We start from the raw sequence: 13,264 nt of genomic DNA, 5'->3' as shown, positions 1-13,264 counted from the left end.
TTTAAAAGATGTGGACAAATAGAGGAAATACAATAACTTATGTATATTCATTTATTCAATTCACATGATAATTTTTCCCCATTTGTGGCAGGATTGACATACTAGGGGACTATCACTGTAAGGTTTGATCCAATCGCCCTACTCTTTTTAATAAGCATGGTGGATTCTTAAATGAGCTACATGCTTGTGAGGCTCTGCTCAAACACGGGACCTCCAGCTTTATGTCCCATCTAATTAAGGGGACATACATGTACCAAAGCTAAGCCTATGTACTCATTTTCACCTTTCACCAGTTGAGTTAGGAAAGACATGTACTGTAAATGCAGAAAGGTTTGTGGGGATTTAATTTCGGGGTAGGGAGAAAATGGGCCGGCGGCTACGGTCACAAACTGTAAATGTTCATGGTGGTTTTACTATGTTCACGGTTTTTGCTGCGACAGTTTCGCCGCGAACTCACTTCAACTTAAAACCACCGCAAACATTTTTGTCCAATACTGTATTAGAGTGTGACTGTAGCACTGCCGCGAACCTAAAACCTTTGTAAACACTCCATTTTCCCCTTAAAAAATAAAAACTATGTGAACCTACATGCATTTAAAGGAAAAGGAACGGCTTTCTCCTGTGGTTTTTAGTTCGCAGTAAATAGTTCACCGCAAAAAACGTGAACATAAAACCACCGCGATCATTTCTGCATATACAGAAGGAGTAAAGTGCCATTCCTAAGTAAGGGTATACTAGTAGTAACATTGGGGCCTGCCAGGGACATGAACCCAGAACCTTTTTGAGTCTAAGTAATCAGTTGTTTTATTATGTCATGTAACAAATGGTTTTGAGCAGAAAGACAGCTACTGTTCGGTGTTTTGGATTAAATCACAACGTTATCAAACAAAATAAGCCAAAATTGATATTTTTACCACCGTTTCCGCGTCATACACATAATTATGGACTTAAATAGTAGAGATGATTCAGATATAATAGTAACTTTAATTCATACTATAGATTTCTGTTGTATTCAATCAATATTAAGACATATGAAAGTACCCAGACTCCTCATTCATCTTCAATGATTCCCTTTTTGAGGACAGATTCATAATGTCTCTGAATGTTCTGTCTGCTTCTTAAGTTCCTGTATAGAGTTGGTCAGCTCTGAGCTCATGACCTCCAAGTCTTCACATTTCTGTTTCAGCTCAGTCTTGGATTTCTCCAGTCTAGTGTTAAGCTCTAGGTAAGTTCTAGCTTGTTCATAGCATCCGTCCACATCATCCTGCAAGTCCAGCTCGGAGATCTGTGACGGTTTCTTGACTTGCCTAGATGACTGTTCCTCGAAGGAGTTGCTCATGATGCCATGTTTTTCAGGATCTGTAGAATAAAGGTATTGTACATTTAAAAGCAGTGAATGAGTAGAATTAATTCAATTCATAAGGGTGTTAAAACAACAATAATTCATCAAAATGATAAATCAAACAATGTTACATTCATGGAAGTAACCTTTAAAGCAAAGCATATGTATTGTAACGCACTGACCGCATATGAAGTGAGTGACCGCATATGAAGTCAGGGCCTTCCTTTGTTCTCTGGCACGCGCACACACACACACACACATACATACATGTTACATACACGCACACATTGACAAAATAAACACACACACACTAACATATGCATTCACGCAATCACATTGCGTTAACCCGTTACACACAATCAAATCTTCGTTATCGTTACTTAACTAGTTAGGTTGTCATTAAACCAGCAGAAAATGCATTCAACCGTTATCAGGCTAACGATTTACCAGTGCTCGTTGTCGTAGCCAGTCCCTGTATGTTGAAACTGATGTTCCTCCCTTGATCGCGTCTTCTGAAGTACGTGAATGCCACGTCATCTTCTGGGGCGTTATTGACGTCTTCCAGGATCTCTGCCATAGTCGGCGGCTCCGGACGGGTGGGAAGGGTAACCTTCTTCTTCCCTCTACCCAGCATCGCGTTCATGACGGCTGCTGGCGTCTCTACGGTCTTCGGTGTGAAAAGCTCTGGGTATGAAAGAAGCCAAGATGGCTTGACCTTTAGACAAAACCAATTATCATAGGGGCGTACCTCTCTAACGATATTCTGTGCTAGTAAGATAGCAAAATATTAACGTTGATATTATTACTTTACGGCTACATTATATCTTAAAATAGAACTGTGCAGCCTTGCAGAAAATCTGATATGCTATGGGAGGTTTGGACATCGCTTTTAACAATTCTGTAGATGAATTCTACAGTTTTACAATAATGCACCCTTCCGGCGACCTTTCACCTAAAATGTCGCTGTGAAATACTTTTTGCAAAGTCCTTTCCACACTTCTTCACGCCACACACAACATTAGGAACACTTTCATTGCTTTAGATAACCTGTAGATGATAAATTGCTGTGTTATTTCTGCCTACACTTTTAGACTGTTGTGTAGAGGCAGTTTGGGGAGAGGAACACCGTGGTTCTGTCCTCCACGACAGCGGAAAACAACATCTCATCCCCGGGTGATCACACCAGCCCGAACCTGCGCAGTGAGCCGATCTGCCGCCGCCATGGCCGCAGCAGCCCGGGCCCCGGCCAGGATTGGCGACCCCATCAGTGACATAGACACTCCTGCGCTGGTTGTAGACTTGGAAAAGCTCCACATGAACCTAAAGATCATGCCGCAAAGCATGTCAAGTTTCGGGAGCGTGGCAGTTCGTCCACACGCTAAGGCACACAAGTGTGCTACCCTTGCTCTTCTACAGGTGTGCATGCTTCACATTAGCCTGTTTCAGTTCCAGGCTCTACCTTCACCAAGCAGGGTGACACTCGGGCTAGCTTCACATCAGGATTTGATGTTGAAAGTTGCAGGGAGATGTCAGTCAGATGAAGAGAACTAAAGATTCTCCCCGGCATTTTTTCCTGAATACCGTTGCATTGTCCGCAATTTTTACCCATCAACATGTTTTTGAATTAAGGAATCTTTTTTTTAAATTCAAAGATAAGCTGACCTATGTAATCCATAGTCTTTTATTTCATTACATTAGTGCGTAAGTGTTGCTTATCAATATCAATCTGTAAAAGTCATGTTGAACCAATGGTTGAACTCAGATCCTGTCAGAACACATTTTCACGACACCTTGAGGACTTGAGGACATAACGTTATGAAGACAATAATGTAAAGCTGAACAGCCATTGAAGACAGTATATGTTGGACTGATGATTTAAAGACTGTTCACCTGAGCATTTCTATATGAACACAGTGTATCTATAGGACTGATGGGTGTAATGTTGCCCCAGGTGTCCCATGGTGCTGTGGGTATGTGTGCACAGACACTGACAGAGGCAGAGGCCATGGTGTATGGAGGGGTGCAGGATGTTCTGGTTTCCAATCAGGTAAAATTTGTGATGACCATCTGTTTAGCAAATAACCACACCAACATGGACTTCTCCAGATCGAGTGGTTATTCACTAAAAAGACAATTTGCGGTAAATCTTTATTGATGGTAACATTATTAGTGAAAAAAACTAGTGTTTTTAATCAATTATGTCACACAGTAACTAGTATGCAATATGCGTGTATGTTGATGTCTTCCTGGGCCACTACTGTAGAACGTACTACATGTACTGTACTCGTAATGTTTCAAATTTTCCTGCACAGATTATTGGCCGCTCTAAACTGCTGAGGTTTGCCACCCTTGCTCACCATGCAAAGATGTCTGTGTGTGTTGACAATGAAGAGAACATCCGTGAGCTGTCAAACATTGCAAAGGAGCTGAATGTGAACATTGGAGCTGTCGTGGAGGTCAATGTAGGCCAGGACAGGTATGGGGGAAATCGTTTTCAGTCAGTGTGTTGAAGAAAATTGATGTCATGCAGCATTATATAGCTTAGATGAGATGTTGAGATGTGGCAAGGCTGCAAGTGCAGTCTGCCCCTGTGGGGAAGACCCTCCAACCATATAGCACCGTCTACAGATCTAGAACTTTGAACTTGGCCCAACATGTACAGACGATGAACTATGGGAGGCTAACCTAAGAGCACAGAAATGGATCCAGAATTGGAGCGACAAGATATGATGATGATGATAGAGCTTTGAATGTGTTCAGCTGTAGGATAATTTCAACAAATGGACTCTAAGTCTGATTCATATAGTCATGTGGAATTAGATTGCCAATCAGGATTGAAAAGCTCACCCATTGTCCCCACTTTCTATTGATTGATATCCATAATCAATACTTACTTTGTCCTATGGTTAGAGGAAAGTGTAAATGTGACCGTCATCCCTATAGTGTTGTGATTGCAGCTGTGCCTGTATCATAGTCCAGCCAAAACAGTAACTTTGTGTAACTAACATTTTCTAGATGTTTCTAAAAGATCATCTCTATGTAACTTTTGTCTGTTGAAGATGTGGAGTAGAGCCAGGTCCTGAGGTCCCCAGGTTAGCCAATCTTGTACAGGAGTTGCCCAACCTCACCTTTGCTGGTGTTCAGTGTTACCAAGGGTAAGAGTGTGGCTACTAAATTAATTTAAGGCCATGTTGATTTCATTATATGGATGACATCCTCTGGGAACCCCAAAACTGTTTGGCAAAATCAAAAGTTGCCTTCATTTTGACATTTACGTGGTCTACAAGGTTGAACAAATGACTTAACACACAGAGAATGGTATACCAATTAATGGATTCTTCATTTTGGTTAATTCATATCTTCTTCTTTGACTTTGGCACTCTACGACATTGGTATCCGTTTTCCGAAATATCTTTTTGCAACATATGGCATATATTTGCTCATTTTGTAGCTGCTTTACATGATTTATGGTATAGTAGAAAACTTTTTTTTATTTTTGAAAATGAGCTAAAAGTGATGCGCGCAGATGTCATCCATTTAATCAAATCAACCTGGCCTAAGGTCCAAAGATGAGAAACTGGTAATAAACATTTCCTGCCCTATATTAACCTTTAGCACACTAAAGTAGCCATTTGGCACACAATTGCTATTGGGTTCAGAGATAGGCAGCAGGGAGAAGGTTAAAGGCATTGATATGCTTGCATGTTTTACAGTCCAGGAAGATGTAGTAACTCTTCATATTAGGATTAATATTCATAGTAGGATCAGATTTATGGGCATACAATTTTGGGCGAGTAGATAAAAACTCAGGCTTATAATACTATCCAACATGAAACCCTCATGTTCTCTAACTTAAAGGTAAATTTCCAATTCCTTTTGTCTTTATCTGTGTAGCAGTAGCAGTAGTACTGTAGCAGTAGCAGTAGTACTGTTTTGCACATTATTTTTCCCCCTAGTGCAAACCAGCATGTGAGGAAGGCTCCTGATAGAAAAGCTGCTACAGACAGTGTTGTTGAAAAGTCCAAGATTGCACTGAAGGTGAGTAAAGAATCTTGTATTTACATTGATAAACCTGGTGCTGAATAACAATCTAGATCTACTGCTATCCCTGTCCCAAGTACTGAATGACGTTCTAGACCTACTGTTACCACTGTCCCTGGTACCGAATGACACTCTAAACCTACTGTTGCGCCTGTCCCTGGTGTTGAATGGCATTTAAAGCCTACTTTTATCCCTGTCCCAGGTGCTGAATGATGTTCTAGACCTACTGTTACCCTGTCCCTGGTGCTGAATGATGTTCTAGACCTACTATTACCCTGCCCTTAGTGCTGAATGATGTTCTAGACCTACTGTCACCCTGTCCCTGGTACTGAATGATGTTCTAAACCTACTGTTTCCCCTGTCCCTGGAGTTGTATGACAATCTAGACCCACTAGATGTTAGGGCAATGTTGCTCTGTCCCTGTGTCCCATCCCTGGTATTGAATGTTATTTTAGACCTACTGTTTTCCCTGGAGCTGAATTGCATCCTAGACCTACTGTTATCCCTGTCCCTGAATTACATTCTAGATCTATTGCTGCCCTGTCCCTCATGCTAAATGATGATCTAGAGCTACTGTTGCACCTGTCCCTGGTGCTGAATGATCTTCTAGACCTACTGTGAGACTCTATAGTACGTATACGTTACATGTGTGACTGTTTGAACTTAGGACGTTTGATCCCTTTCTCTCATTTAAATACAGCCAGTTGTTCGCGAGATTTCATTATATGAAGTTGTGTCAGTGTTGCCCCCGACTTCTCATACTACTGTTACCCCTGCCCATGGTGCTGAATGATGTTCTAGACCTACTGTTACCCCTGCTCCTGGTGCTGAATAATGTTCTAGACCTAATGTTACCTCTGTCCCAGGTTCTGAATGATATTCTAGACCTACTGTTACCCTATCCATTGTACTGAATGGTATTCTAGACCTTTTTTTACCCTGTCCCTGGTGCTGAATGATATTCTAGACCTACTGTTGTACCTGACCATGGTGCTGAATGATATTCTAGACCTAATATTGCCCCTGCCCATGGTGCTGAATGATATTCTAGACCTACTGTTACCCCTGTCCCTGGTGCTGAATAATGTTCTAGACCTAATGTTACCTCTGTCCCAGGTGCTGAATGATATTCTAGACCTACTGTTACCCTATCCATTGTACTGAATGGTAGTCTAGACCTTTTGTTACCCTGTCCCTGGTGCTGAATGATATTCTAGACCTACTGTTGTACCTGACCATGGTGCTGAATGATATTCTAGACCTACTGTTGTACCTGACCATGGTGCTGAATGATATTCTAGACCTAATATTGCCCCTGCCCATGGTGCTGAATGATATTCTAGACCTACTGTTACCCCTGTCCCTGGTGCTGAATAATGTTCTAGACCTAATGTTACCTCTGTCCCAGGTGCTGAATGATATTCTAGACCTACTGTTACCCTATCCATTGTACTGAATGGTATTCTAGACCTTTTGTTACCCTGTCCCTGGTGCTGAATGATGTTCTTGACCTGATGTTGCCCTGTCCCTGGTGCTGAACAATGTTTTAGACCTAATGTTGCCCCTGTCCCTGGTGCTGAATGATGTTCTAGACCTAATGTTGCCCCTGTCCATGGTGCTGAACGATTATCTAGACCTAATGTTGCCCCTGTCCCTGGTCCTGAATGATGTTCTAGACCTTATCTTCCCCTTCCAATGTGCTGTTTGGTCTGCTCCTGATTTTAGGGCATGCTTATAATGCACAGGTAAACGTTATTTAGATTACAACTGCTTTAGCCACATAACATTGGTATGTAAAGGACATGTGATGTATGGTTATGCATGATGAAATACAAACAAAATTAATGTATGATTGTATATACACAGAAGACAAGTGGTTGTCCTGGACACATTGCTTAATGCTTGTGTCCATGGGAAAAATATTGGGACCGACTGAAAGCGGTCGTCTTGAGCCGATGATCGTCTTTTGGACGTGGTTGTCAGACCAAGTTTGACTGTTCATGTACACGGATTTAACAGTGTTGTATCTTGTAGGCCCTGGAAGATGCTGGGATAAAGTGTGACTATGTGACAGGTGGGGGGACAGGAACGTACCTGTATGAAGCAGGGAGTGGAGGTTGGTCTCTCCTTTTTTCTACATGGAATTCTCTAGTTTTTAGCAGTTTGCTGATCATCATAATTAATTCCAAATGTAAAGTGTTGATGTAGGAGTTGATGCAAGTATAAGATACACAAATAGGGATGAGTTTATTTAAACGGGAGAATGGGATTGGCCGTTTGGTGTTCTACCAGCGGTCACGTTTGGACCCAACGTAAACTTAGTACAGAACATTCCCAGAAAAGGAGATCAGCTTTCTACTATATTACACTAGCACTTGATACCACAAAAGGAGAGAGACTATTACAGTACCTGGGGATGATATGGTGCTTCCTTTTATTATTTCAATAAATAGTGTTCACTGAAGTCCAGCCGGGGTCCTATGTGTTCATGGATGCAGACTATGGAAGGAACTTTGGTGAGGACGGCCAGTATGTACACCAGTTCCACCAGAGCCTGTATGTCCTGGCTACTGTACAGAGTATTACAGTGAGTAGAATGAAACTGTTGGCAAATAGATTTTTTAACCCTTATCCTGCTGGCGTTTGTTGCGCAATTCATTTCATTTATTTGATTTCTTAATCAGGTCATTGGCCCTTGACCTTTTCAGTGCTGCTGTGGCATGGTTAATTCCGCATTCAGTGCGTTTTGCTGCGGTGTGATGTGTTCAGCTGAAAAATACCCCCAGCCCATATTTTATGGGTCCCGCAGGACAAGAGTTAATGTGAAGCAAAAAATACAGAATGCTAAGATAGTACATTCAGGCAGGCAACAGTAAAGAAAATATCATTCAAAAATTAGATTTTGTTTACCATGGTATGTTCATTTTTTCAACTTCACCCTTTTTGCAATCAGTTGGCACTGGCATTTCAATTTTGTAGCTACTTTGTGTCAACCATACACTCTAAGATACAGCCAACTATTCGGTTTCACTGCCTTGCAAAATCTAGGTGTCCAAAACTTGCACAAGTGTACAGTATACTGTGTGTTTTAACGTATCCTACCTTGTTCCCAGGCTGGAAACCGTGCAGTGGTGGATGCTGGGATGAAGGCAGTCAGCCTTGATTCAGGTGAACCACTGGTAAGTTTTCATTACAGGATAACTGGTGACAATAAAGCTGAATGAAATGCCATTTAAATGTGACTGAAAACTTTATTCTAATCTTTTTGAAAAGGGCTTGGGTTTGTAGCAGGATAATTCGACAGCAGGATCTTCACTTCTTCTTGGGCTTGGACGCCTTCATGGAAGGCACTGCCTTCTTGGCGGTCGGCGTCTTTTGGGCTGTTTTCTTGGTAGCTGGTTTCTTGGCCGGAGATTTCTTGGTCTTTTTTTTTTCTTTCAAAATCATTCTTCACTGTTTTTATAAAGAAAAACAATACACAAGACATGCATGGCACGGAAAATAAGGTAGTTTACACACATGAATAGCCACAAAACCGATAGATAAAACCAATTGACAATAATAGTTTGAAAAATATTTCAATCTTAAATGGTAATTTCTTCAAGGTTCATCCCACCGCCGATGTGATCTACCACTGCGGAGGAGACGAACATGGGATTTTAAGGCCTCCATTGGACTACAAGGTATCACAGACTTTCTTAAGTTGTGTTTTTACAACAAGGTCTTCATATTCCAGAAACACATTAGAGGGGAAGTGCTGAATAACAGCGTCCTTTTGTAGTAAGAAAGTCAGCAGAAATTTGTTGTCTGAATTATATCAAGTAATGGCTGCGGTCCTGCTCAGTTTAGCCATTGTTCTGTTTTCAGTAGTGGTTTACGGCGTTTTGAATTCTTTTTGCATTTTTGCCGCAGGTGGGTGACAAAGTGTGGCTGATCCCAGGGCACTGTGACCCTACTGTCAACCTCTATGATTGGATGGTTGGAATCAGGAATGACAAGGTAGAGAGTCTCTGGCAAATCACAGGCCGTGGTCCTGGTATCTGATGGAAAGAAGAGCCGTTCCCTGCTCCAAGCAAGCTGCCATCTTGCGTCAGCATGCATACCAGACTTTGTGTCACAAATGGATTTTTTTTTCAATGTTTGATGGTCCAATTTTACATTTACTTGTAATCCACTGCAGGATTATACAAAATGTTGACCCGAAATTGTCAGAACTGTTGTATTTGAGGTGAAAATTGATTTGAAATTGAACATGATGTGTTGTGGGGTAAGGTGTGAATGGGGTTAAGGCAACCAGCCTCAAATAGAACCCCCCCCCCCCAGCCTCACCTGTGCTATAATAGGTGTGGAGCATATTCTACTGATAGTACCAGACAGTTTTGAAAATGGAATTGTTTTTATGCCATTACTGTGTAATTAAATAGCAGGTAATGTTTGAATGAGTGAGCTTTGCTAACTTCATTTTCTGAATGCCTTAGTAATACATAGATTGCTTTTTGACTGGTTGTACGTATATTTCCCTGACCTCATATTTTGGGTCCTGTGATGTTTAGGCATTGAGGTAAAACGCTCTAAAGGTCCATTTGATATTGTGCCCTGGCTTCCAAGAAAATTACCACAATGATATGATGTTTGGTATGCACAGCGGTAAAGAATTGAAAGCCCCAAAATGTGATTGATGGATGGATGGATGGATGGATGGATTGGTTGGTTGGTTGGTTGGTTGGTTGGTTGGTTGGTTGGTTGGTTGGTTGGTTGGTTCATTAATCATTTGATGAGGTTGCAAACATTTTGAACAACCTTTGTATATATATGCACAAATAGTGGAACAGTAATGTATCTCTCACGATTGAGTTATTCAATTCTGCAAACCATATGTTCTAGATGGCAACCATTTTACCTCTTATGTTGACTTAATTAGAATAGTTTTTCTCCTGAAGGTACCATGAACCCACAAGGCTGACAGTTGTATAGTCGGTAGGGACAAGTACCTTATGGTTCGACTCTCGTGATAAGTTGGTTTTCTTGCCAGAGAATGAAGTACATGTATGCTAATGACCAGTGGGTCCAGGGAACTTGTGGTATGTATTTGAAGGCTCGAAGCAGTAGGGAACAGGAAGATTTAAGGTCTCCCTGTCTCCATATTAGCTTTGCATTTCGGCCATTTGTCAAAGATATTCTATATTTAAACTATGTTGACTAATCTAATTGACCATTGGAAGACCAACTTGGAGGAAGTCCCAGCTCCTTAATTTGTTCTGAAATAACACAAACCCTTCTCAATTTGCCCAAATGTTGAGGTCAGTCACCCTAATAATGTGAGTTTTATTAGGCAGGAAACGACTTTCCCTCTCAAACGCCCGTCAAAGTCGGCAGGGGAACCTCGAAATCATGAATGAGAGATGACAAAAGTTATGTTAGTTATCCAATTCTTGTATGCATTTTGGATTTTGTGTGACCAAATTTGGTTGGAGGTTTGCACGAGAACTGAGGAAATAAAAGTAAGGAAAATCTTAGCCAAGACAGATAATTAAGCCCTGGTGGCTGGATACAGGTCCGATGGGAAATTAGAGAACGACTTAACACTTCAGACTTAGAGATTTGTCCGTGTGAAATGAGAATTTGCCGGACTATCCTTTTGCTGTCCCTTGGTCGGATTGGGACACCCGGTCCCCTTCCCTAGTGCTACTGAGATTTCGGCTGCCTTCATGAAACCTTTGCTTGAGCCGAGAGTTCATCGAAGAAAGCCTGTATACAAGGATTGTCAGGGCCCCATGACGTCCATACATTCGAGCATCACGGTATGTCGGCGGATTCTGAGACTCTGTCCCTGAGCCGTTGTGAGGAATCGGCGAAAAAAGAGTTTTCGTCTACCTTACACTTACCCTCCTCCTTGGTGCTGAATGTTATTCTAGAGCTACTGCTGTCACTGTCCTTGGTGCTGAATGACATTCTAGACCTTCTGTTACCCCTGGTTTTGAATGACATTTTAGACCTACTGTTACCCCTGGTTTCGAATGACATTTTAGACCTACGGATGTCCCTGGTGCTGAATAGCATTCTAGATCCACTAATACCCCTGGTTCTGAATGATATTCTAGACCTACGGATGCCCCTGTCCCTGGTGCTGAATGACATTCTAGATCCACTGTTACCCCTGGTTCTGAGTGAAATTCTAAATCTACCGTTTCCCCTGGTGCTGAATGATTTTCTAGACCTGCTGTTACCCCTGTCCCTGGTGCTGAATGATAAGCAGAACATAGAAACGAAAGGTATTTTAGTTCTGTATGTTTTTTCATGTTTCAGCAAAATCTATCAAGAAACATAACTGTCCCTATTCCGTGGAGATCAAATCCAACGACACTAGTGTTACCTGGCGCATTATATGGATACGCCCCCGGCCAGTTCAGCGTAATAACCCACATCAAAGGCTGTAATGGTATGCCACACACGGTATGTTTCATTCACTGATTTTATGAATTAGAAAGCAAGGATCAGACAAAATTATGTCCAACATACAATCACGACAGGCACAGCATACTTAATGACGGCAGACCTATGTCTGCATGCATCTTCATCCAAGCAGCAGATAATAAAACGAAGATTCTCAAATTAGAGTGCGCTTAATGTTTGAAGATAGCCTGCACGTAATGGTTTATGTCTCCGTCCAAATATTCAGGCAGCAGACAATAGTCGACAATAAAAGAAGATTCTCGGGTTAGAGATAGCCTGCACGTAAAAGTGTATACATCTCCGTCCAAATAGATTCTCAGCACAATTCATCATTCTTATCTTCAATCGCTCAAGGGAAACTAAATTGCTAGTAATATACTTAACTATAATACGTAAAATTCACACCACCTCTTTCTCCCTCATAACTGCGCCACTTGTAAGTCTAAAATTAAAGTGATTTCTTCGGACCCGATTTTAAACATCAGCGTCTTTTTTCTCGTCTTATTCATAGCTATCAAGCAGTAGAGTAAGATTTATTGAGCAATTTTGCTGAGAAGTATTCCGCCCCACGCCTTGACGTGACCTCCGCTCAGCAGGGCTTCTCCGGGGAGTGCCGCTTCCCCTCAAAGGACGTCCGGAATTGAACACTTCTGACCAACCGTACAGCACGTGAGTTTATTACAACCCGCTCGTTTACGTAGCATGTTATTGCAAGCTGTTCCCATGGCGTTTCATAGTCATTGCAATTCGGTCTGTCTCCTTTCAATTACTATTTGTGAAACGTTATATGGGCATGATCATCCGTCTATCAAATCTATAAGTCAAATGTTTATTCAAGAAGCATCCTTGGTATGTATCAGTTACCGCACGTAGCTCAGTACCATGTTACCATTTGGAAATGTAAGCTAATAATTGAAGTCACGAACATCAACAAGTGAAAAACAAGGAATGATCAGTTTTGGTATATTTTCCATATGCAACATACAGAATGAAAAAAATATTTGTGTGATTCTTTTTTGATGTACTAATGACGTTTGTTTCATTGCACAAAACTCATATCTGATAACTATATGACATTTTTCCCAAAATTCATGATTTTAGAAAACTGAGCAACTGAGTTGGAGAAAGCCTCCAGTAAGGATGTGGGGGTAGTGTTTTTGGACCGTGTCCATAGTGGCATTATTGCTGCATATTAGCTCACCTGTGATATATGTGACATGAATTGACTCTATAAAATGTGACAATGATACCAGAGACAAAATACGTCTGTAAAATTGAGATACCCTTTGGCTTGGCTTGGCTTGGCATTTCAACATAAACCTAGTCGTAGAGTGGAGGGATCCAGTTTAAGTGATGGCATTAGAAACGAAGGATATGTCGTCTCTGCTTTTGTCGCCGTCTTTGCGGTCTCAGTGAGTAGATACATGT

The 13,264-nt window shown here is 41.4% G+C and overlaps 2 protein-coding genes across 2 annotated transcripts; one reads left to right on the top strand and one right to left on the bottom strand.

The window, feature by feature from the left end:
• Window positions 1-37: 37 nt before the first annotated feature.
• On the bottom strand, window positions 38-2,070 carry LOC136428367 (UPF0449 protein C19orf25 homolog). Its single transcript, XM_066417821.1, has 2 exons — window positions 1,790-2,070; window positions 38-1,359 (listed from the first exon to the last, which is right to left on the bottom strand). Exons 1-2 carry the CDS (start codon window positions 1,983-1,985, stop codon window positions 1,088-1,090), a joined length of 468 nt encoding a protein of 155 aa, XP_066273918.1. The 5' UTR covers window positions 1,986-2,070; the 3' UTR covers window positions 38-1,087.
• Window positions 2,071-2,282: 212 nt separating this feature from the next.
• Window positions 2,283-9,822, top strand: LOC136428366 (D-threonine aldolase-like). Its single transcript, XM_066417820.1, has 10 exons — window positions 2,283-2,758; window positions 3,294-3,389; window positions 3,655-3,818; window positions 4,402-4,497; window positions 5,299-5,380; window positions 7,418-7,499; window positions 7,837-7,970; window positions 8,497-8,562; window positions 8,989-9,066; window positions 9,296-9,822. Exons 1-10 carry the CDS (start codon window positions 2,396-2,398, stop codon window positions 9,425-9,427), a joined length of 1,293 nt encoding a protein of 430 aa, XP_066273917.1. The 5' UTR covers window positions 2,283-2,395; the 3' UTR covers window positions 9,428-9,822.
• Window positions 9,823-13,264: the final 3,442 nt, after the last annotated feature.

This window comes from Branchiostoma lanceolatum, chromosome 2 (assembly GCF_035083965.1).
Source record: "Branchiostoma lanceolatum isolate klBraLanc5 chromosome 2, klBraLanc5.hap2, whole genome shotgun sequence".
NCBI classification, from domain to species: Eukaryota; Metazoa; Chordata; class Leptocardii; order Amphioxiformes; family Branchiostomatidae; genus Branchiostoma; species Branchiostoma lanceolatum.
The sequence above is the reverse complement of the archived record's forward strand: the minus strand, read 5'-3'. Positions and strand labels throughout refer to the sequence as shown.

Bases quoted from the DNA above. Each gene is read 5' to 3' on its own strand.
- LOC136428367 (XM_066417821.1), bottom strand. From the start codon at position 1,985: ATGAACGCGATGCTGGGTAGAGGGAAGAAGAAGGTTACCCTTCCCACC. The intron at 1,360-1,789 runs GTAAATCGTTAG...TTTATTCTACAG, and splicing joins GGCTACGACAACGAGCACTG to ATCCTGAAAAACATGGCATC.
- LOC136428366 (XM_066417820.1), top strand. From the start codon at position 2,396: ATGATAAATTGCTGTGTTATTTCTGCCTACACTTTTAGACTGTTGTGT. The intron at 3,819-4,401 runs GTATGGGGGAAA...TGTCTGTTGAAG, and splicing joins GTCAATGTAGGCCAGGACAG to ATGTGGAGTAGAGCCAGGTC. The intron at 5,381-7,417 runs GTGAGTAAAGAA...TGTATCTTGTAG, and splicing joins AGTCCAAGATTGCACTGAAG to GCCCTGGAAGATGCTGGGAT.